Source organism: Chionomys nivalis, chromosome 3, assembly GCF_950005125.1.
Source record: "Chionomys nivalis chromosome 3, mChiNiv1.1, whole genome shotgun sequence".
Lineage (NCBI taxonomy): Eukaryota > Metazoa > Chordata > Mammalia > Rodentia > Cricetidae > Chionomys > Chionomys nivalis.
Window position 1 is genome coordinate 71,725,927 of NC_080088.1, and position 23,090 is coordinate 71,749,016.

At 44.8% G+C, this 23,090-nt stretch overlaps 1 protein-coding gene across 3 annotated transcripts in view; it reads left to right on the forward strand.

Annotated features, from left to right (window-relative positions):
- Dgkg (diacylglycerol kinase gamma) overlaps positions 1–19,136 on the forward strand; it is a 212,595-nt gene extending 193,459 nt beyond the window's left edge. For all 3 annotated transcript variants that reach the window (XM_057764140.1, XM_057764141.1, XM_057764142.1), the window contains 3 exons: positions 7,086–7,206; positions 9,612–9,672; positions 18,187–19,136. In XM_057764140.1, coding sequence (XP_057620123.1) covers positions 7,086–7,206; positions 9,612–9,672; positions 18,187–18,285 — 281 coding nt within the window. In that variant the 3' untranslated portion in view covers positions 18,286–19,136. The remainder of the gene's footprint in view (positions 1–7,085; positions 7,207–9,611; positions 9,673–18,186) is intronic.
- The last annotated feature ends 3,954 nt before the right edge of the window (positions 19,137–23,090 follow it).

Sequence of the window (23,090 nt, forward strand, 5' to 3'; positions counted from 1 at the left end):
CTACCGAGATCTGGGCAAAACCTTTCCAAGGAAACAAAATCACAGTGACAGTGACTGCTTCCTGAGGACTTCCTTGTGCTACTCCAATGACATGGGATTTTACAGAGCACTCGCTGCCCTGCCCGCAGGACATCGTGTCTACCTGCCAGAGGGTGCACACTTCAAGGAGAAGTGGGTGACTGAGTCACGGGGTTCAGACCCAATTCTGTGGAGCTTGTGTCCTGCATCAGCCCCTGACGCGGAGAACGAGAGTGGCAACAGTGTCACTTGGAGAAGACCAGGACAAATCTTCAGGGCTTGAGTACTTGGATGCTTGCTTTGAAATGCCTTTGCCAGGAGCTGGGCTAAATCTATACTCACTCCAATTGGGGCTCAGGTGAGCTGAGCAGTGCCTACCTTTGTTGGGCATTAGCACTGAGCTACCAAGGACGCACAGACCATCTCCATGGAAACACAGAGGGAAGAGAGGAGCTCCAGGCAACACCTGTCTGAGCCTTGGTGGTTGAGTGTGTAGGAAGGCCTGCCAGCTTCCACTCACCTGTCTAGACAGTGGGACTGGCCTTGTTCCTCTGCCAAGCAGAACTAGGCCATGTCTTTTCTTTTCGCAGAGGGAAGAAGGTCCTAATACCTACAGCACACACTGGCTCCTTTGGAGCACAGTGACAAGGAGCCTTACTGTGTATAGAATACCCTCATATTCTCTCAACACATCAAGGCGTGTTCTAGTGTTACCCCTCTTTCAGGTGGAATTGATCGCCTTCTAAATTCCTAAATTGAAAGCCCTAAACTGTGGTACCTAAGACTGTCCTTATATTTGATACAGGCTCTTTTTGGTAAAGTTAGTATATAAATAAATAGGTTTTATTTTCCTCTTCCCCATCCCCTTGCCCCCCTCCTTTGCTGGTCATATGTAATGATTGCATATATGTTTTCCTTCACTCTTACCTTCCTTAAGATCCCTTCCTCCCTTTCTCCTTTGATGACCTGTGTGTGAACACACAGATACACGCAAAAATTTCAGTCTGGAGTCCGTGTGTACGTGAAACATGTATTATTTGTCTTCCTAAATCTGGCTTATTGGCCTTAACAAAATGATCTCCAGTTTCATCCATTTTCCCACAAATGGCATAATTTCATTTATATTTAAAACTAAATAAGATTGTGTTGTGTGTATGGACCACATTTTCTTTCTCCATTCATTTGTTGATAGACATCTTGGCTGGTTTCATTTCCTAGCTGTAGCGACTAGAACCACTAAGACCATGCATGTGCCTGTATCTCTGTGTCATGCTGGCTTAGCATCCTTTAGGTATATATACAAGTGCTATAGTTGGGTCATATGGTAGCTCTAGTTTTTATTTTTTGAGGAACCTCAAAAATGAACAGGTTTTGCATTGTAGAAACAGAGCCTTTAAGGACGTGATTAAGTAAACATGAGGCTGTTAAGATGAGCCGTGATCTAATCTTATTGCTGTTCTCATATAAATTTTGGAGCCACAGAGGCAACAGGGATTTGTGTGCACTGAAAGGTGTCTAGGTGGTCAAGACAGCAGTGGTCTGTAAGCCAAAGGAAGGTTTCAGGGAAAGCCAGCTGTATTTGTTTGGGTTTTTATTTCTGTGAAGAGACACCATGACCATGCAACTCTTATAAAGAAAACATTTAATTGGGGTGATTCACTTACAGTTTCAGAGGTTCAGTCCATGATCCTCATGATGGGGATCATGAAGGTGTGCAGGTAGGCAAACGTGCTGGAGCTGAGAGTCCTACACCTTGCAGGCAACAGGAAGGGAAGCTGGAGCAAAAGAAACCTCAAAGCCCGCTTCCTCCAATCAGGCCACATTTACTAATAGTGCCACTCCCTTTGGGAGTCATTTTCTCTCAAACCATCACACCAACCTTGCTGAGACCTTAATTTTGGATTTGGGCATAGTCCCTCTGGCTTCCAGAGCTACTGGAAGGTCGAAAGTTGTGTTCCCATGGATACCAGGGTTCTGCCAGCTTTTACCTATCTTTGTTGAGCTTTGGTCTCTCCTCCTGACAGTCGTTAGGATTAAATAAATAAAAGCAAAATGAGGTAGAGATAAAAAGTCAGAAGGAGATTAGAGTCTGGGTAGAGAGTAAAGGCATAAATGACAGGGTAGGAGGCCCTCTTTGTCCAAAGCAGACCCTCCTTTCTGGCCTCTGCATGGAGGTAGGCGATGGTAGGGAACACAATTTGATATGTTATTTCAAGGTCTAATGTTGTGGCTTGAGGACAGCTCCAAGAAGCCATGCAGGCAAATGCTTAGGAGTTGTAGGGAGAAAGGGAAAGTGAAACAGTCAGATTTTACGACGCTCTCAGCCAGGCACTTTCACACACTTCTGGGTGAACATTAGCATCCCTAATCTTCACCTGAGAAAGTTCCAGATCAAAGCAGTCGGGGAAGTAACTCACTTCTATTCCTCACCTGAACTCCTGTGGGTACTTTTATTGCCTCGGGCTCAACTTCTCAGGCTTGAATGTGTCTTGGAATCTTCCAGAAGGCTTGTTAGAACATAGTCTGTTAGAGTCAGCCTCCAGAATATCTGATTCCGCAGATCTGAGGTGGGGTCTAAGGAGGTGCGTTTCTAACAAGTTCACATGTGATGAAAAGCCTGCTGGTTTCAGGCCACACTCTGGGAACCACTGGCCAGTGGCAGCAGAAACTCAGCGCACCGGATACAAACTGCAATGGACTACCTGAGGATTGTTTCAGAATAAACGTGATGTCTGGTTAGCATCCCATGCAGTTTAATAGCGGATAGGGGCTGTGACCCGGGCACCATTATGTTTGTTTGTTTTCTTTTCTTTTCTTTTTCAAGACAGGATTTCTCTGCGTAACAGTTCAGGCTATCCTGAAACTCACTTGATAGACCAGGCTGGCCTAGCTCACTGAGATCTGCCTGTCTCTGCCTCTCATACTGAGATTAAAGGGATGCGCCGCTTCTGCCTGACAATACTATTGCTTTTAAAAGGTAAATTTGACATACAACAAAGTTTGGGAACCACGGACATAGCCACATTCCCCTTTAATTTGTCCAGTCCAGCTGCTCATTACCGAGGCCACAGGTCATCTGCTCACATGCCTCATCCACCTTCCACTCCTTGTCTCAGAACTTCCCGAGTCTCTTATTTGCCTCCTTCTCCACCGTTCCTTCATCTCTTTCCCCATTCAGCCCAGACTGCGTGGTACAATGGCTGCAGTTGTAGTCTGTGTGTGCATGGAAGAGTTTGAGGACCATCTTAATCAAACTAAAGGAAGAGCAACCCAGAGAACCTTCTAGAACTAATGCTCGGTCTTTGTTGCCATGAGTAAGAAGCTAAGTTTTTTTCAGATTTTTTTATGTGTATCATCTTACCTAGTGAGAACATGCTACGTAAGTAAGCTTATATATTGACATAATACTCATCACATAAACATACTTGCGGTTATTAAAAAAAATGTGTGTGTTGCGATTTTAAAGCAAGGTCTCATACAGTATCCCAGGCTGGCCTGGAACTCACTTTGTAGTTCTTGTGCTTACCACAGTCCCCCCACCCCGCTCCGTCACACCCCCCAAGCTCCTGGGTGCTAAGATTATGAGCATGCGCTCCCACACCTTGCTTGTAAATATTTTAATGGCAGCAGAAATTTCCGTCATGTGGATACCATGTTGTTTGTTTAACTGTTCCCATGCAGGAAGAAATGTGGCAGTGGGGTGACTTTTATAAATGACGCTACAATGCATGTGCCTTCATGAACTACTTGGGTTCTGTCCGTGATAGAAAGTAACAGGAGAAACAATGTCAAACCTTCAAACACATTCCAACTGGCAAATTACTTTCAAACCTTTCTCTCCTTGTAAAATCTCGGGTGTGAAGGTACACATATTGCATCTTCTTTTGCCAAGACCTTGTTTGGTGTTTTGCTTGGTGCCACTAAGGATTGTGGGTCTGGGGATGACATGGTGAGATGTGCATTTATAACCCTGAATGCTAGAGGGTGAACAGGTTGGAACTGAGGTTCTTGCTGCCCTGCCCCTTGCTTCCACGCTCTCCCCTCTCCATTTTCCCATGCCATGGCTTCCTTCTTTCCTAGAATGCAGGTGTTAAGTGTTCAGTGTGCACACCTGTGTACACAAAGCCTTGTCACCGAGGAATAGGAAGAACAGGGCTGGAAGGCTCATAGGCTGCACAACCTTGTGCCTGGTCCAAAGATCTCCTCCTCTGGTTTTGGACAAGTTTCTGAATAATAAGAATAAATAATAATTAAATAATAAATCTCTCTAGGTAAAAATACTATAGACTGTAGTTCATGGAATTCTTTGTCTTCCTTAAACAAGATTCTTTCAGCAACAGAATACTCTATATTGCCAGTTCCTAACACAGTGCCTAGAACCTTGTTGCTGACTCCGTAGCAATTCTGTGACTGAGTGAATGAATCCTGCTTAACTAAGGTGCATAGATGCTCTGTCTTAAACATCAGTGAGTGGAAGAGTATAAAGACAATATGATCGTGACACAATTGCCAAACTCTGAATCATTGGTACCCAAGGTAAAGCAGACACCTGGTATACCAGATGTCCCAATACTGGATTCTGTGTTCTAAACACAGACCCTAAACATTCCCTGTTGTTTGTGCCTAGACATTGACTTACATTCTGTTCTCCTTCATTTTAGTACCAAACTTATTGCATACATAAGCTTCTCTGTGGTAGTGGAAGGAAAGAGGGGTTAGGTGATGAAGAACTCTTTTCAAGTGTAGCACAAAGAAAACTGAAACCATGGACTATTTATAGTTATCATACAAAAGAAGGGTCTTGATGTTTAGTTACTTTAGGAAAGAAATGTAAAATAGATTTCTTTAAGACTTTCTCAGTAGGCATTCTAGGAAGTTGAAAGATATTAGGCAATAGCAAAGAGGGCATAGAGCAGCTAAGTCCTGCAATCAGGTGTCAGGGTCAGGGGTAGGGGTAGGGTGCCAGGCAGGAGCCACCTGTTCGTATTCATTCATACACATATTCAAAAGTGAGAGGACAAAGGAATAACAAGCCCCTAGCCCCTTCCCCTGCATACCCTCTCCTCTGGCCCACATCTGTGCCAGCCCCTCCCCCACCTGCCCACTCCCGCTGGTGAGATCAGCCTTCATTACAGCTCTTCTGGAGCCAGGAAGCAAGGTAATGTGTGGGAAGCGATAGCTGCAAGGTAATGTGTGGGAAGTGATAACAACTTTAGAGCCATTCAACGGGAAAATTTGTTAAAAGACAGAGACATTGTAAAGCTGAAACACTTGAGTCTATTAAGTGCCCTGCTTCTTAGAACATTTTGTTACCAGGGCATGTTTCAAGGAGGGAAAACACTGAACCATTGAGCTCTGTCAGATACCAAAGCCTGTCACAAAGAGCAACATTTTCTAAGGTATCTGTTTCTGCCACTGTGCAGAAGAACGTCTAAAAACATATGCCTTTATTTTCTTCTCTTCCCTCCCATCCCAGCACAACTCCCCCGCCCTCCTAGCCCTTAGAAGTACTCTATTATATTTCTCCCCTTCATCTCCTGCATCCTCTTCTCTTGCTTCCTCCCTCCCTGCCTCTCCCACCTCCCATAGTCTGTGTTGTTTTCGTGGACACCATTAAACCAGCACAGTAAGCTAAGACTCTGCAAGGATTATTCAACCCTCTATGGTATGGGAACTAATGAAGTGACTAGAGATTTAGACATTATTGTTGATTAGCTCCAAACTCCTTCAGAGAGCCTGGAGCGTTCTCCTAAATAAACCTTCCCCTTTTATGGCTTCTTGTCCCAAGTCCAAATGAGACAGAGAGCTTAAGGAGACAGTATTCTTTTCCGTGATGTGAAGAAGGGGGAACGTAGGGAGGAGAGTGGGGTGTGGATGGATACAGAGGGGGAAGCGGCGTGCTCTTCAGAGATGGATTCGACTGGTATCTCTTGACAGCTAACGTCTCTCAGTGATCAGACATTTAGACTTCAGTGTTGACTGTCAGTTCAGTGCTGTGGCCCGCGGCCTCCATTAGACAGACATCAAACAGTGGAGTATTTTTAAGACAACCATCTTCTAAACAAAAGAGTAAATATTTCTTCATTAATCTTAAACAGTGCGTCTTTGGAGGACAGAAGCCATTTGATGAGCAAACAAAAGCCTTGGCACAGCTTTCTCGCCCGTGGCTATTAATGGAACAGTAGTAACTAGCCTCCATCTGAGAAAGCATACTCTTCTCCCGCTCTCTAAGGGGATAAACTGGTCTTTAAACTCTGCGTCTTAATTTTTGCTTCAGCTCTAACTGCACAGGCCTTTAAGAGTGAGTATTAGGCCCAGCATCCAACATCACCCTTGCCATCATTCTCACAGTGGAAAATGGAGGCGAAAATCCAAGCAAACTGGATCACTCCTCCCAGGCTGGGAACTGGAAGCCGTTACCACCATTGCAGAGCATTGGTACTGTGATATGGAGCCTGGAGTTCATGTTTTTCTACCTCCTTTTCCACTGTGAGCCACAACGGTCTGATGCAGGTGGAATATTCTTCTCCATTGCTTGACTTAGGCGTGGGGTATGCTGGAAAAGTCCCTTGAGCTTCCTGAGGATATCCACAGAGGATATGCAGCTAAGCATAGGCCAAATTTGAGGCTAATTAACCATCGGTCGTTGTTAGCAGAGCCAACATGTTTCCCTGACATTAAGAATAGTTAGAGACTCTTCAAACCTTCCTTCTTATCGTAGACCCAAGCCAATTTGTCTCTGCAAGCTAGGCTGGTGTAGTGCAGAAACAGCTGGTTTGTCGCTCTATATTTGAAGAGACTGCTTGATGTCTGCCTACTCACTGGATACATGTTAATCTTCAAAATCAATGCTTTTTAAAAAACTATAACTTGGCTTTAACTTTCTGCTCCCTCAAAAAAGGTACATCTATTTCTTTTTTGAGAAAAATGTCTGACTCGGTATGTGAAAGCTCTGAGTGGGAAATGACAGCTAGACCTGGGCTGGGCATCAAGGGACCAGAGCTTCTGGACAGACTATCCTGAGTGAGAGAGAAGAGTGTCCATGGTCTTTGCTGTTCACTCTGCAGACCTCAGCGACCAGCTCCTTGAAGTTGTGGGTCTAGAGGGAGCCATGGAAATGGGACAGATCTATACTGGCCTGAAGAGTGCGGGCAGGAGGCTGGCCCAGTGCTCCTCTGTCATCATTAGGTAAGTTCCCTTGGTACCCAGCATCGTCTGGGTCTCCCTACCCCCTTGAACATTCAGGAAAATAATAAAAAGACTGGGGAGAAACCTTCAGACTTCAGGCTATAGCAAATTGACGAAAAAAAAGCTTAGCAGTGTTTATAAAGAATACTTTGACTGTATTCTTTAATTGTTGGATATATATATATATATATATATATATATATCCCAACTATCTGCTCAGGCCATATGGTCATTTGTATGTATATGATTTCAGGGGTGACCATTTGGTATTGGATAACCAATTGGTGTGCCCTTCCCTAGGGGAATCTATTTCTCCTGCTGATAGCATTCCTCGGTTGCCTGTAGTTCTTGCTGTGGTGTTGATGCCCCATGGGTTTCCCTCTACCTCTCCCCACCCCCACCCATGATAGCGTGTCTGTTGGTGCCACCCTTGTTCTAGTCTTGTTTAGGCAGCCATGTTGGTGACATTTCATCGGTGCAGCTTCTTTATTATTTCCAAGAGACATGATCTCAATAGCAAACTCCCTGTCCCTCTGGCTCCTGCTCTGACTGACCCCTGAATGTCAGGTGGAAGAGTTGTGTCGGGCCAGATTTAATGCCGTCATCAGCTAGAGGAGCCATGATAGCCTATCCTCTTAAAATTACCTGGTGACATAAACAGGACATATATAAGGTCCAGAGCTCCAGTTCTTTGGTTGTTTTCTCTTTATAATTGTAAAACATTAGAATAATGCCAGGGCTCACAGCTGTTCTGTGTGCAGGATGCCTTCTTATGCTAACCGATTAACATAATGAACTTCTTGTATTGACCAAGAGGGTAGCAGGTTTTTTTGGGACATGGATGACATAGCCAGCCTGCCTGGATGCTCTGGCATCTGATAGGAGTTCGTCCAATTTCAGTTCTCCTTAGTCAGACTTCTTACCCAACCTGGCTGTTTCAGACTTCTTCATTCCTTTCCTTTTTCTCTCTTGCTACAGATCCTATCTGTTGGTTTGCCTTGGGGATCTCCTGGAAGGGCTGCGGGGTAAAGGGTTTCCCAGAGGCATTTGCGTTAAAGAGCCCTTCCTTCCAGAAACGCTTGGGCAAGTGTCAGCGAGAGCACAGTTGAGGAATCTGTTCTTGGCCCTTCCATCTTCCCTCAGCCAGAGCCCTTCTGTGGTCCCCGAGGGTCTGTTCCCCTACCCCTTTGTCATTTCCTATCTCTTACCATCTGTGTCTTCTGTTTCCAACACCATACATACCCCCCGCCTTTTGAGCCATCACTGTGACCAATCTGGGCAGCCCTTGCCCAGAGCCCTCATACCTATGGGGCTAGGTTTTCTGTAGAATATCACAACCATGGCCTTGGTAGATTACAGAGAACACAGTGTCCTGACCGCCAAGAACAAATCTAAAAAGTTAAGTATGAGGGGGGCTTTTTCCAGCAGTCAACAGATCTATTTCCATCTGGAAACAGAGGGGTAGCTATCCTGCTAGGCCCTTCTCAGATTCTTCTCCATCCCCAAGTATTCAAAGACCTCCTTTCTGCTAAAATGTTGTTTTCATTATTAGATGTATTGCTTTTATTATGAAATATACTCAGAGTCCCCAAGAGAATTACTGAATCAAAAGAATGCCTTCTCCTCCCATTTTGTAATTTCAAAAATAGGGAAGCTACCAAGCTCAGGTAAGGGCTTCCAGTCCAGTGGGTGGTAGTGACTGTTCACATGGCCCTGGCCAGAGGACTACCTTCCTCCCAAGGCATTGGAGGACACATTAGAGTCTACAGAGCCCATATGCCAAAGAGAAGGCCTTTCCCAAGCAAGAGGGCAACACATTCTCTTCACCTCTCCTCCTACACATTGGGTCACTATTTCTAGATGTCCCCGTCCCAGCACAGTCACAGTGTATATGAATCCAGAGTATCCTACCTAGTGCGGTTGAGTGTATATGGGGATAACTTCTGTAGCTTAGAGATGTTACCTCTTAGATAGGCTGCAACCACTCATTCTGTCAGGAGTACAGGCCTCTTCCTACTCCAGGGCAGAGCCTGGCACGATCCACTTTACCCTCTGCCTGTTGCTGGACTGCTCAGCAGTGGGACCAACATGTTTGCTAGCCAGTTTTCCAGGGGCTGTGGCATTTGATGCGCCCATGAGTTTCTCAAAGTGGAATCTGAAGACAGAACCTAGAGAAATTCCTATAGTAACTATTAGAGCACAGATCTGTAGGCCTGCTCCAGATCTGCCAAGTCTAGTCCCTGAAATGCGCAGAAGATTATGTTTTCAGAAAGCTCCCCTGGTCTCAATGAACCTTTCCTAAGTGAACACAAGCGGGCTTCACGCTTCTCTCTCTGTGGTGGGAGCGATAATGATTCTCCAGCTCTGAGAGTCTCACTGTTGTTTCTTTGGTTTGGGGGTTCCAGGACTAACAAGCTTCTGCCGATGCAAGTAGATGGAGAGCCCTGGATGCAGCCACGTTGCACAGTAAGTTTGCCAGTCTTGGAGGTGAGCATGAGAGGCGTGCTTTTGTCTTACCCCTTGAAGACACTGACTTGGTTTAAAATCACTGCATCTCATTGTAAGCGGGACCCTGGAAGGGTGTCGGGAATAGACCCTTTCCGACTTTGCTCTGAGACTTTGTCCATGGTGCCTTGAGAGCTTCAGCTTGGACCTACCCAAGTGGTGGGGTCAAAAGAAAAACTGTTCTGCTGAGGAGCGAGTCTGGATGTTAGAGAATGCTTCCTTATCTAGAAGCCACACCTACATGCCCCAGATCCTACCCAGTACACAGACATGCTTCCCTCAGTGCATCCACAGTCCTGAGGACCTCCCTGGAAATGCCACAGAGAGGTCTGGTTGGTTATCAGCTTTGGTATGGCACAGAGCATTGAACGTAGTGTCAGACTTGTAATCACGGTTCTAGAATGCCATCAGCAAATGAATAAAGAGCATGGTACAGGGAAGGTATGGTTGCACAAGCTGAGGCAGGAGGATTTGTGAGTTCAAGGCAACCTGAGCTACAGAATACGTTCAAGACTAACCACGGTTACATAGAGAGACCCTGCCTCAAACAAATGGGCACTGGAGAGATAGCAAACACAGTGGTTAAGAGCTGTTCTTGTACAGAACTCAGGTTCAGTTCCCAGCACCCACGTCAGCTAGCTCTCAGCTGCCTCTAACTCCAGTTCCAGGGTGTTGTGGAATAATCTTTTTTTTTTATTCTGTGAACATGTGTCACTCTGATTGGTTTAATAAAAATTTAAACAGCCAAAAGCTGGGCAGGATTTCTAGGCAGAGAGGATTCTGGGAAGAAGAAAGCAGAGTCTCCAGTAGATGCAGAGGAAACAGACATGTAGGAGAAAAGGTAAAAGCCACGAGTCACATGGTAACACGTAGATGAATAGAAATGGGTTAATGTAAATTATAAGAGCTATTAAAAACAAGTTTATACTATTGACCGAGATTTCATAATTAATAATAAGCCTCTATGTCATTATTGGGGAGCCACCGGTCCTGCCAAAAAAGTTTGATTACACCAGGGGGCTCTGACAGCCTTTGGCCTCCACAGGCACCCGCAGGCACGTGGTGCACATGAACTCATGCAGGCACATGCATACACATGAACAGAAATATAAAATAAATAGAACCCCTTTTCTTGTCCAGCTATTGCTACTTTAGATCCAGCCAGGGCTGCTATGAGAGTTAAGCTTCCTCACTTTTTATTGTTCCCCCTTAAGAACCCAGCTAGGAACTCCATGGTAAAGAAAAAGCATTGTCCTGATTTCAGGACATTCACCAAGGTACTTGAGTAATGTCCTCAGTATGACAGCCGATATGTCATCTCAAAAGAGACAGACATCTCCTGAGCATCTCCTGCTCATTCTTGGTAGTGTTCTTTTTGGAGCCCTTCAAGTATCAAGCTCTCTTTTGCGGTTTTTTAAATGCCTGACATGATATCTTCTATAAAGGTCAAAGGTAGAAATTTATCTACAAATTCTTATCAAAACCTTATGGAAGGGTAAAAATAAATATTTAAAAAAACACAGTGTAATAAAAACTACTAAGGAGAGCTGGTGATATGGCTAAGTAGATAAAGGCAATTTTTGCCAACCAGTCCTCAGGACCCACATGGTAAAAAGAGAACCAACTTCAGAAAGCAACATGCTGTGGGTACCCATACACAAAACTGTCTCTCCTCTCTCTGTCTGTCTGTCTGTCTCTCTCTGAGAAAGCAAAATGCTGTGGGCACCCCCCCCACACACAAAACTCTGTCCTATCTCTCTCAGGTATAATAAAAATTTTTTAAAAACACCAATAATAGTATTCTGTGTTGCTGGCATTAGGCAGGATGGAGGGAATCTTTGCTGCTCATTATTACTTACTGGGCTGAGGAAAAGTTTCCATTCTTCTCCTGTGTTAAAAAAAAAACCAATGACTGGAACACTGCGGCAATGTCAGCATTCGTAAGCCACAGCTCTCACAGAGGACTCTCGTTCGGGTCCCAACCATGTCAGATGGCTCAGCATGGTCTATAACTCCAGCTCAGGGGACTCAACAGCTTCCTTAGGCACCTACAGTTGTGTGCGCACATGTGCACACACACGAGCACAAAATAATTAAGTCGTTTTTAAAAATGGCTGGAAGAAATCAAATGCTTTTTCCCATGTGACTCAGTAATATCCAAAGACAGAGGATGCCATTCATTTAAATTCAAACACTGATTTTTTTTTTCAATTGGCAAATCCTTCCCACATCCTCACCAGACCCTCCCCCAGTGTTAACCTTCAGAAAATACAACTCGCTGTGAAAAATCCTGCACAGTCAGAAAACTCATATGTAAAGAAGTAGTAGCCTGGATATAACAATGAATCAGAGACTGGCAAGCTGGGAGGTGATGTTCTGGGTTGGTTGGGTTTCCCTCTGAGTACTGTGCTCAGGGCCTTGGACATGCAGGATTAGCGCCCTGGCACTGAGCTACACCCAGCAGGGCAAGCGCCCTACCATTGAGCATCCTTTGGGTTCTTTCTTCTTTCTTTTCTTTCTATTTGTTTTGCTTTTTTCTTTTTCTTTTTTCTTTTTTTTTTTTTTTTTTGATAAGGTCTTGCTGTGTATGTAGTTCAGGTTTATCATGAACTCATAGTCTTGCTTCTGCCTCCACTTGTTGGGGCTCTCTAGGCTTGGCTGCCAAAAAAAATGTGCCAGTCCACACTGGTGGTTTAAGAACTTAAGTATATTTTCCGGTCCTTCTGAGGGCTGGAACCCAAAGTCAAAGTCTTAGCAAGGCTGGGTTCTGGTGGGGTCTGAATTCACCAAACCAGTGTTCTTCTAGAAGGAGGAAGAGACAGAAGAACACACATGTATGGAGGAATGGGCTTCAAAGGATGCAATAGAGAGGCAGTCAGCTGAAGTTAGATGTTTCTTAAAAGATACACCTAAAACAAAAGAATATATGTTATATTATATATACTGAAGGCGGATTTTTTTCTGTCCCTCCAGCCAGCTCCCAAATAACCACATGGAGACGTCTTATTAATTACAAGTTTCTGACTAGCTCTTATAACTTAAATTAACCCATTCCTATGTATGTGCTGTTCCATGGCTCATGGCTTGTTACCTCTCCTCCTGCACATCCTGCTTCCTTCCTCTGTGTCTCATGGCATTTCCTCGTGACTCTGCCCTTCTTCCCAACATCCTCTCTGCCCCCAAAATCCTACCTAACTATTGGCCATTTGGTTTTGTATTAGAGCAATCCAAATGACAAATCTTCACAATGTACAAAAGATTATTCCACAACAATATATGTTATATATAATATTATATACAGAAGCTAAATGCTATCCTTTACCAAGCATAAGAAAGCAAGTGAAAAATAATGATAAAAGACAAAGTAAATAACTTTAAACTGTAAAATCTAGGCCTGGTTTTTTCAACAAGGCAAGTGTTTGAAAGTCTCATTTTAAAAGAGAAAAAAAATGGTATTAGGAATATTAAAATATAAAAATAAATTGGCAGTTGTAATATAAAGCCTTAATATATATGGGCAATAGTATGTAATTTTGATTCTAATAAACTTGAACACACTAGTTTTTAAAGAGGGAAGATTTTTCAAATTAAGACAGTTTGAACACCATGTAATTCTTCATATGCCAAGAAACTTTAAGAAAACATTTGCTTCTGTCAAGGACGTGGTAAGGCCTCACACTTAGTAAGACAGAAGAATGAGCTGGCCCAGCTTTGTGGTTTTCGAGACAGGGTTTCTCTGTGGTTTTGGAGCCTGTCCTGGAACTAGCTCTTGTAGACCAGGCTGGTGTCGAACTCATAGAGATCCGCCTGCCTCTGCCTCCCGAGTACTGGGATTAAAGGCGTGCGCCACCACCGCCCGGCTGGGGATTGCTTCTTAAACCATGTATCAGGAAGAACCGTGTGGCTCGGCAGTTAAGTTAACCATGTTCCTGCAGAGGACCCAGGTTCAGTTCCCATCACCCCATGATGGCTCCCACTGTCTCTAACTCCAGTTCCTGGGGATCTAATGCCCTCTACTTGCCTTTGTGGGTGCTATATGCACACAGTGCACAGACATACAGGCAAAACACTCATAAACATAAAATAAAAATGTCTTGAAAACATAGACATAGATGGATAAGAATGTCAGTTTCTGCTTCATGGAGCATAACAAAAAATGAAAAATTTCACAAAAGCCCAACAGTTAGTGAGGATGTAAGCTTTTAAAAACTTTTATAAAATTTATGTGTATGAGTGTTTCATCTGCATGCGTGTATGGACAGTGTGCCTGCCTGATACTCCTGGAGGGCAGAAAAGGTTCCAGATCCCCTGGAACTGGCGTTTATAGAGAGTTGTAAGCCACTATGTAAGCCACCCCAGGTCCTCTGCAAGAGCAGCCGATGGTCATAACCACTGAACCACCTCACCAGCCCTGAAGAGTTTTAAATAAACTACATTATATTCATCAAATGGAATAATTTTTAGACACTGAAAGTACAATTTAATAAAATTTTCAGAACTGGAGGTGCACTGCATGGGTCAATGTTTTCCTCACATAGCCAAGGCCCAGGGTTCACTCTCAAAACTGAGTAAGGTAAATTAATTAAAGATAAGCTTATTTTAAAATTAAATATAGAGGACACTAAAGCACTGGCAAAATAATATCAAAACACAGCAGTTCTAGATGCTGATTTCAGTTTTAGTCAAGACGTGAAAGCATGGAAATAAATTAAAGCAGTATACCAAGAAAGCAAGTTGTTGGTTGTAGGATTTTTAAACTTTTAAATAACAGATATCTGTTTATATAGAGAAACACATCTACATATGTATCATATATATTTATTAAGAATGTTTGCCTTACACAGTTCTGTAAAATAGTATCCCATGCTCCACCATCATTGCTCACCCTATAATCTCAGCACCAGGGAGGTAGAGGCAGGAGGATCACAAGTTTGAGGTAATCAGCTACGTAATGAGTTGGAGGCCAGCCTGGGTACATGAGACTCTGTCTTAAAAAGGAAAATTTAAAAGGAATCTCCTTCTAAAGTTGGATAGTAGTTAAATCATTAAGTTGGAAATGACTACAGTTGTTCAGTCTGGTGAACTGTGGGACTGGAGTGGAGGTTAAAATTCGCGTGACTGGAACACTTCTCAGAGTTCTAATCTAGGAGGTCTGGCAGTCCAATAATTGGGCTTTCGGCCGTGCTCCAGGAAGATGCTGACGTTGTAGGTTCAGGGACCAACGTGTGCAAACCTCCGAGTGGTTAAACCTTCCCACTCGGCCGTCAGCCTTACTCCTGTGTAGCCTGGCTGTCCCCACTACGTTTGAAGCCTGTCATGGTTTGTTTTGCGGTTGCTATGAAATACTTGAACAAAATCAGCTTCTGGTTCACAGTTCAAGGGTACAGTCAAGGCAACAAGAACGGGAAACAACTGGTCACGTGACGGCGCCCCTCTGCTCTGCTCCCTTGCTCCACTGACACAATCCAGGGCCCGAGCCAGGCTGTGGTGCCCACATATATGCGGGTCTCACCTCTTTAATTAAACATAATCAGAACACAGTGATTCTAAATTCTGACAAGTTGATCATTGACTGTCACTGTCAGAAGGCCTCAGGTACTAGAAAACGCTCCTGAAAGAGGATTCCAAGATCTTAGAGAACCCAGCAAGACCTAAGGTTGTTTGTCTGTCCTGGAATTCACTCTTGTAGACCAGGCTGGCTTCAGAGATCTACCTGCTTCTGCCTCCCACTGGGATTAAAGGTGTGCGCCACCACTCCAAGCAGAAATACCTAAGATTTAAAAGATAATATATCTTTTATTAGGATATATATATATTAGAAGGCCCCCTCTCTTCTGTGATTACTTTAAGAAAGAAGGGGGCAGAGACCAGTCCCTGGGTACAAGAATTGCAGAACAGAGAGAGATGGAGTGAGGGAGAGGGAGGAGAGGAACAGGGAAAGGAAAGAGAGGGAGAGGGGAGAGAAAAGAAAAGGATAGGAGGTAGGCAGGCCCACCTTTTAAAAATGAATGTAGCGAATATGCACAGGGGAATGCCCTTAGTGGTTGTAGCTGAGAGTGTATCCTGTCAGGACCCCAAGGGCAGGCCAGTAAGGATGCCTGAATACTAACAGTGACCAAATTATCGTGTTAAAGAGATGGTCCAAACATGATAATTTTTGGACCTTGATGGCACAGCAGAGAAGCCTGAACGTGACAGAGCCCATTTACAATCCCAGCTCTCATGATGAAGATGAAGGAGGATCCCCGTGAATTTGAGGCCCACTTGGGCTACGTAAGAGAGTTCTAGGCCAGCCAGAGCTACACAGTGAGCCCATCTTCAAAAAAAAAAAAAAGTTGCAAAAACAGATTTGTGTTTTACTTCCTCCCTTAGCCTTGGAGATGCTAACAGGCAAGACTTAGTTCAGTTAGAGGCAGAGAAAGAAGCAAGGGCCTTCTCTCCTAACGTGCACAGCTGCCACCGGCTTTCCTAAAGCATGGCCATCTTGAATGCCAGGAAAATGCTCTTTTTTCTGGCCTGGTTCCTCTTCCCTAGCACAGTCTCCCAGCAAACATCCACTTCGTTCAGGGATATCAAAGTGAGGAGACAGAAGTCTTCCTCAAATGAACATCTGAGCTCAGCAGTGAGAGGTTTATCCCAAAGATTGTGTCACGAATCTCTACCAGCGGAACATGCACGAGTGCCGGCTCTGGCGAGGTGCTGCTGGAGTCCCCATCTCTGCCTCGCTTCCAGAGCTGCCCAAATGTAAAATGGCGATTGATGGGTTCTTGATCTAATCGTCTGCCAGGAAATTTCCGGGCTGGCGAAAACCAACAGGACAGCCATTTCAGGGTTATCGCCAAGCAATGCTGGTTGCCCAGCGTCTCTCCGTTCATCCCTTTCTTTCCAGGTCTTGGAACCTTCTGTGAGCCTGACTTACAGCAGCGTCCTCATTGCCAGACATCTCTCTCTAGCTCTCTCTGATGACAGCTGTTAAATAATTGTCCAGTCCTTTCTGTCATCTTATATTCAGCTGTGTTTTGTCGTTTCTGATTACCTCACAGGAACCCAGTCTTGCCGTTTCCTTTTACAGCCCTGTATCAACCAACTGCCCGGTCTCCCACAGTCCTCATCCTTTGCGCTCAGCTCAGCCTGTTCATACATGCTTCCTCTACCCCATTGCCCCGTTTCTCCTTTTCCTTCCCTTCAAATTATAAGAAGCCTCCCTGCTCTCATCAGACCTTTCCTGATTCTTCATTCTGTTGTAAGACCCCCTAGCTAATGCTACATCCATTTAAAATTGATGATGGGTTTGCTCTTCGATAATTTGTCTACTTTTTTTCTCTGCAGTCACACTGTGACTTGCAGTAGTATGGTAAAAACTGCAAGACTAGGTCCATAGAGCTATGAACTTCCAGGTTCTGTTTCCTTTGGCACCCATTCTCTCTTTCTCCCATATAACACCTAGCCATTCCCTTCCAATGAGCGTCCATTGACAGGCTTGTCATATGATCTTTGTGTAAGGAAATAGTATCAATGTTATCCTTACTTTGAAGTTTGGCAAGCACTGTTCTCTGAATGATAAATTATTTGTCCAAAGTTCTGCAGCAAGAAAACAGAAGTACACGGCCCCACACCCAAGTCTTTGAATCCTAAGTACCTCCTGTTCCCGTATCAACCACCCACTCCGAACATCGATCACACTCAATAAATGTCAATGGAGTGATAACACCGAGTATTAGTGTGGGAGTGTCACCAGGCCACATTCAAATAAGAATTAAGAGTTTTGGAGACATGTCTATAATTAACGGAATGTTTATAGAATAAAATGATAAACCTTAAAATTAAAAAAATAAAAAAGCTTATCCAAGAAAATAGGGTTGTCTTAGAGTCTAAGAAAAGGGGATATCATTTGGGAACTGTCCAACTGAGGTTGCTTGGCCAGAGGTAAGACCGAAGCCCTCAGATCAACTGGCTGACCTATGTCTGCTGCCTGGGCTGAGTCGGCACTGGGGGATATGGAGGCGATACTGTGGCCCTCCTGCCCACCACCCGCCACCCCACCATGTGACCTTGGGCTGAGCTAAGAACCCGCACCACCCGCCACCCCACCATGTGACCTCGGGCTGAGCTAAGTCCCCGCCAGAGCTCTGGGCTCCTCCTCCTTACCCGTCCTACAGAGGGGTGAATGGGAATGTTCCTGAGGGCTCCTCTGCCTGTGACATTCTGACAATCTATGAATAGCAAGGACAGAAGACAGGTGCGAGCTGATGGCCACGTGGGAAGCTCACACCTGTCTCTCCCCCGTGTTTCCGCCCCTCGCTTCCAGCAGTGCCAAACTTCAGGCCCAGTCAGGGTCAAGTTGCCAATTTTGAAACTGTTCAAGGACAGTTGTCCTTCTGCAAAGCTGGTCTCCTTTCTTTCCTACGGTCCACTCTCCCCTGAGGTGCTGGATTTTTGCATTACCACTAATTTATTGCTGTTTCTTTATTTCAGATTAAAATCAGTCACAAAAACCAGGCACCTATGATGTTGGGGCCTCCCCAGAAGAGCAGCTTCTTTTCATTGCGGAGGAAAAGCCGTTCAAAAGACTAAAGAGTGCACCAAACAAACACCAGCTCTACCAATAAAAATCTACACACATGCACACGCACACACACACCACACAGACACACATGCGCGTACACACAAACACACACACCATGCACACACACACACCACACAGACACATACACACCATACAGTCACACACACACAGACACTCACACCACACAGACACACACACACACACATCTGTAGCCAGAGGAAGTCAAGACACCCTCCCAGAGGAAAGTGTCGTCCTGCCGTACAGTCTACCTATTTTGAAAATGGTTTCACTCTTAACAGAAATAATACCCGTGAAATATTTTGAACGGACGCAGGGCCCACCAGGATGGGTTTGCTCCCATAGCCACTTCCACATTCCCACAGGCCTGGGGTAGACTTTGAGCCTGAAGGAGAAATCCCCTTTTTTTTTTCCTTCACCAACTCCTGTAAGGTTCCAGGCTGTACGTTCCCTGCCTACATGAGATCGGATGTGGTCAGGAGAAAGCGCTCCAACCCAGAAATTTTGCACAAAAGTCCTCTGTACAGAAACAAAACAGCCTCCAGCTCTCCAAGCAAAACCCTTGGCAGAGCTCAGCAAGCACACGATGGCTTCTTCCTTGTCCTTCAAGCAACAGCTCCTCCCCTCCTCACTCGCTGAGGAAAAGCCAAGAAGCCCAGGAAAGAGGTTTCCATTCTCAGTTCTCTCTGCTGCCCATCGGTACTTGTTCGCTTCCTGAAGCATCTCTTGGCGGCTGTTTGCTCAGAGAACAAACATGGCTGCCTGGGCAGGCTACTTCAGATTTGGTGTTTATTTTCCTAATGTCTGTGAACACCTGGGAGAGAAAACTGAGAAAGTGGACTTTATTTTTGAAATAGATGTCATGATACTGTGTAAAAAGAGAAGAAAAGAAGAACCACTCGCAGTACTCCCCAGCCTCACTACCACACAAGCCAAAGTGAATCTCCTCTTTGAATCCCAAGCCCTGGTGTCAGAGATGGCAGGGAAGGGGGGCTTTGCGGGGAGAACTAGGAGACACCCATCAGATTGCCTGTTTTCTTTGCACTTCCCGCTCTCACAGTGTGACAGAGGACCTTCTGAGGGGTCTTCTATATGTACATATGTAGCATATATATTTATATATAATATATAAATATTTATTTACTGCTGGACTTTTCCTTTTTAGAAATAAACCTAGATAGTCTGGGAACAGAAAATAAGAAAGAGAAAAGGAAGTTCCTCCTCTCTGACCATCATTTGATGGTAGAGACACATTTCCCTGGCTGGTTAAAAGCGTTACAGGAATGAGCTAGACCCTGGGAGCAACCACGAAACACATTCTGTTCGAGGCTTATTCCTGCATTGGCTGATAAGGAAACTGAGTTGTGGAAAAGTTAAAAGGCTTCTCCACAGGATCCTGGCTAATGAAATTTGGACTGTAAAGGTTACTAAGAAGATCGTTAATAGACAAAAGAACCCTCATCTGGGAATAGGGTCATTTCTGCTCACCAAGAAGTGGTTGCATCTGGATCCAGGTTGTCAGGGAGGAACCGTCAGTTAGCCTATGCATGGATGGAGCGAGCCCACACAAGAAAATGGGACGTGGGGACTTAAGCTACTTCCCAAGTTCTCCACGGTTTGTCCTACGGGGAGAGAAGTTGTCCTCAAGTTGAAGGCCCCAGACAGATGATCTGATTGAATTCCCACGTCACCTCATCGATCTTCTTGCCTTAGAAACATTCCTGACTACCGATGTGACTTCAGTGAAGATGTCGGATGTTGACAATGAAGACAAAACTGTCATGCTCGGTGGGCTTCCTTCAGCTGGTGCCAGCATCCCCCTCCTCTGTGGAGGGTAACATTACACAGAGCATCGTTGGTGGAAAGCAACTTTGCCTCAGCCCCTGGCTCACCTGGGCCTTCATCTCTGTTTCAGATTTCTCAAGAGAAAACCTGGCCCAAAAGGCATCGCTCCACTGAGCTGCCTCCTTGCAGTGGACAAGGAAAGGAATGTGAGGAATGTGTACAAAGGGAACCTCTGAAGGAAGTCGTCATCTAGAACTCTAGAACGGAGGGCTGAGACTAGGGACCATCCTGCTTAACCCAACATGCTTCTGCTGAGCAAGGGAGAAGCCAGGCCACCTAAAGCACACAGTGGCGGGACGCTTGGTGATACAACCCCCAAGCTCCCAAATGACAGCAGGTACTATTTTGGAGGTACTATTTTGGAAGGCACTGGCTTCTGAAACTGACTGAGGTTCAGCTTCTGGGTCACTGATTCTAAGACATTTACAGAAGTGCTTGTGTTTCAGCGCCGATCCCCCAGGATTACGGGTTGAGGCAGCACCATCGATAGGTGAAATGGATTCCCAGAGACTCACAAGTCTTGTGAAGGGGCCCTGTAGAAATTGAATGTTACCTGAGAGACACAGCTCAGTCCTCTGAGAGGCACAGAATACAAAACGCCATGCCATTTGCGATTCTGATTTGCTAATCTTAATAAGTCTTGTGTTGCGGTTTAATCTTACCTTAGGAGTCATCCTTTAAACACCCTGGCTGGGGTTTCTTATTGTATAGTGCATCATCTTAGTGACCCTCGCTCCCAAGTTCTAGCCAGCAAAGCATTATCATCTCCACCCTGCTGAGAATGGGGCTTTCTGGTGTTTAGTGGCTTCTTAAAGCTACACCGTCAGGGGAGAGCCTGGTCCCTTACGTGCTCTCCTGTTTGGATTCTTTTCATGCTGCAGACATGTTCTCACCTGCCTTCACGCTTCCACCCCACTAGCAATAAAAACAATGAAACGAGAAGCTTTCAGTGTGCCTTCTTGTCGCTGGGCTGATGGGTGAGGGATTGTGGCTCAATGTGGCGTGGTTTTCATGGGGTTTCCCCAGTGAGTTGAGAGCGGAGACACACTTTGTAGGACGATTATATTCAGGTCACAGACCGGCTCCTCTCAAGAGAGTTCATTCTACAGATGGGGAAAAAAAAATACGTGAAAATTGCCAAATAAATTAGGAAATACTTGGCAGAACCTGTAAGAGCCTCCAGACTGGCGTTATATAACATGCATATATATATATTATACATATGCACATTATATAAGGTGACATAGTACTTAATGTGCTGTATATATTATGTAAATTATGTGTTTGTGAGTAATCACGATAAATATAGAGACCTACTAATCACTTTTTTACACATACTCAGTGACAGATTAGGAAGTTTCTTTGCCAGAGAGCCTTAAAACTTACTCTCTCCTGCTGCTTTGGTTCCAACTCCTGCCAAAAATAATTGCATCAACTTTTCCCATCTCTAGCCCCCTCTTTTCTTAGCCAAAACTCTCAGTTACCTTCTGTCCAAGCTAGGCTGTACCTTCCGTGCAATACTACCACAATCAGGATCTACAAAAGTATAGCATCCTGGGGATAAGCAGGGTTTAGACTCCCAGATTCCCTGTGTCAGAGGCCTATACCTCAGCTTGCTCAAACAGGTGGGTGGGTGTCTGATGTCAACATCAAAGGAAGGGAGAGAGGATAGGGAGGGAGGGAAGGAAGAGTCTACCAGCTCTCTGGGAAAGAAAACCACATTGTCATGTTCAGCTACCAGCTCGAGGGTCCAGTAGGAATCAGTGAGAGCATAGCTTCAAATGTTTAGTTAAAATTAAAATCATCTCCTATATCTGGTCTAAGACTTTACACCCTACCTGAAACCATAGCTTCCTAGAATTTGATTCACAAAACACTAGTATTCCTAAGATGTTTCATGAAAGGGCTGAGGAGATTGCTCAATGGGAAAACAAAACAAACAAAAAACCATTTTCTGTGTAAGCCTGCACCCTGAGTTCAATCCCTAGAACCCACATAAAGGTAAAGGAGAAAATGACTCCATGAGTTGTCCTCTGACTCCCACGTGCACACACACACAACCAGGTCACATGAATATATACAATGGTAATAATTATTTTAATGTCCCATTGAGGGGAATAGAGTTTTCTGTTCAAGTACTAGGTGCCTTCTAAGAAACATAGAGAGAGGCTTGGAGAAAAACAAGGGGGGGGGGATAACCATGGAGCGCTGGAGAGATGACTCAGCAGTTAAGAACACTTGCTACCCTTGCAAAGGACCTGGGTTCAGTTCCCAGAAGCTCACAACTGTCCATAACTCCAGGACTAGGGGATCCATCCCTCTGCTAACTCTGGAAGCACTAAGCATGAATATAGTGCACACACAGGCAACACACTTGGCTTACTTCTCTAGTCCTAGGACGAGACACCATGACAAACTTACAGAAGAGAGCTTTCCGTTGAGGTTTTCTTTATGTTTCAGAAAGCGAGTCCATAACCCAGTGGTGGAACATGGCAGGAGGCAGACAAGTTGCTGGAGCTGAGAGCGTACAACCTGTCTGCAAGTTGAAGGTAAAGAGAGAGAGACAGACAGACAGACTGGCTGGGTTTGGTGTGCACTTTTGAAACCTCAAAGCCCACTTCCAGTGACACACTTGCTCCAATAAGACAACACCTCCTCCATTAAAGTCGCACATCCTTCAACAAGGTTACACCCTTCTAGTCCTGTCCAAACAGTTCTACCAGCTGGGGACTGAGGATTTAGACATATAATAAGCCGCTGGGGGCCATTCTGCTCAAACCACCACAACACTCATGTATATTAGGAAAAGAAGACAGACAGACAGATAGACATGGAGTTTTCTGTCCCCTAAGAAAACCAGCTTTCATTGTTCTCAAATGAGGATGGAAGTAGTCATTCTCTGAACTAATAGGCCCCAATAGGAAACTCTGTCATTAAAATGTTTTTGTTT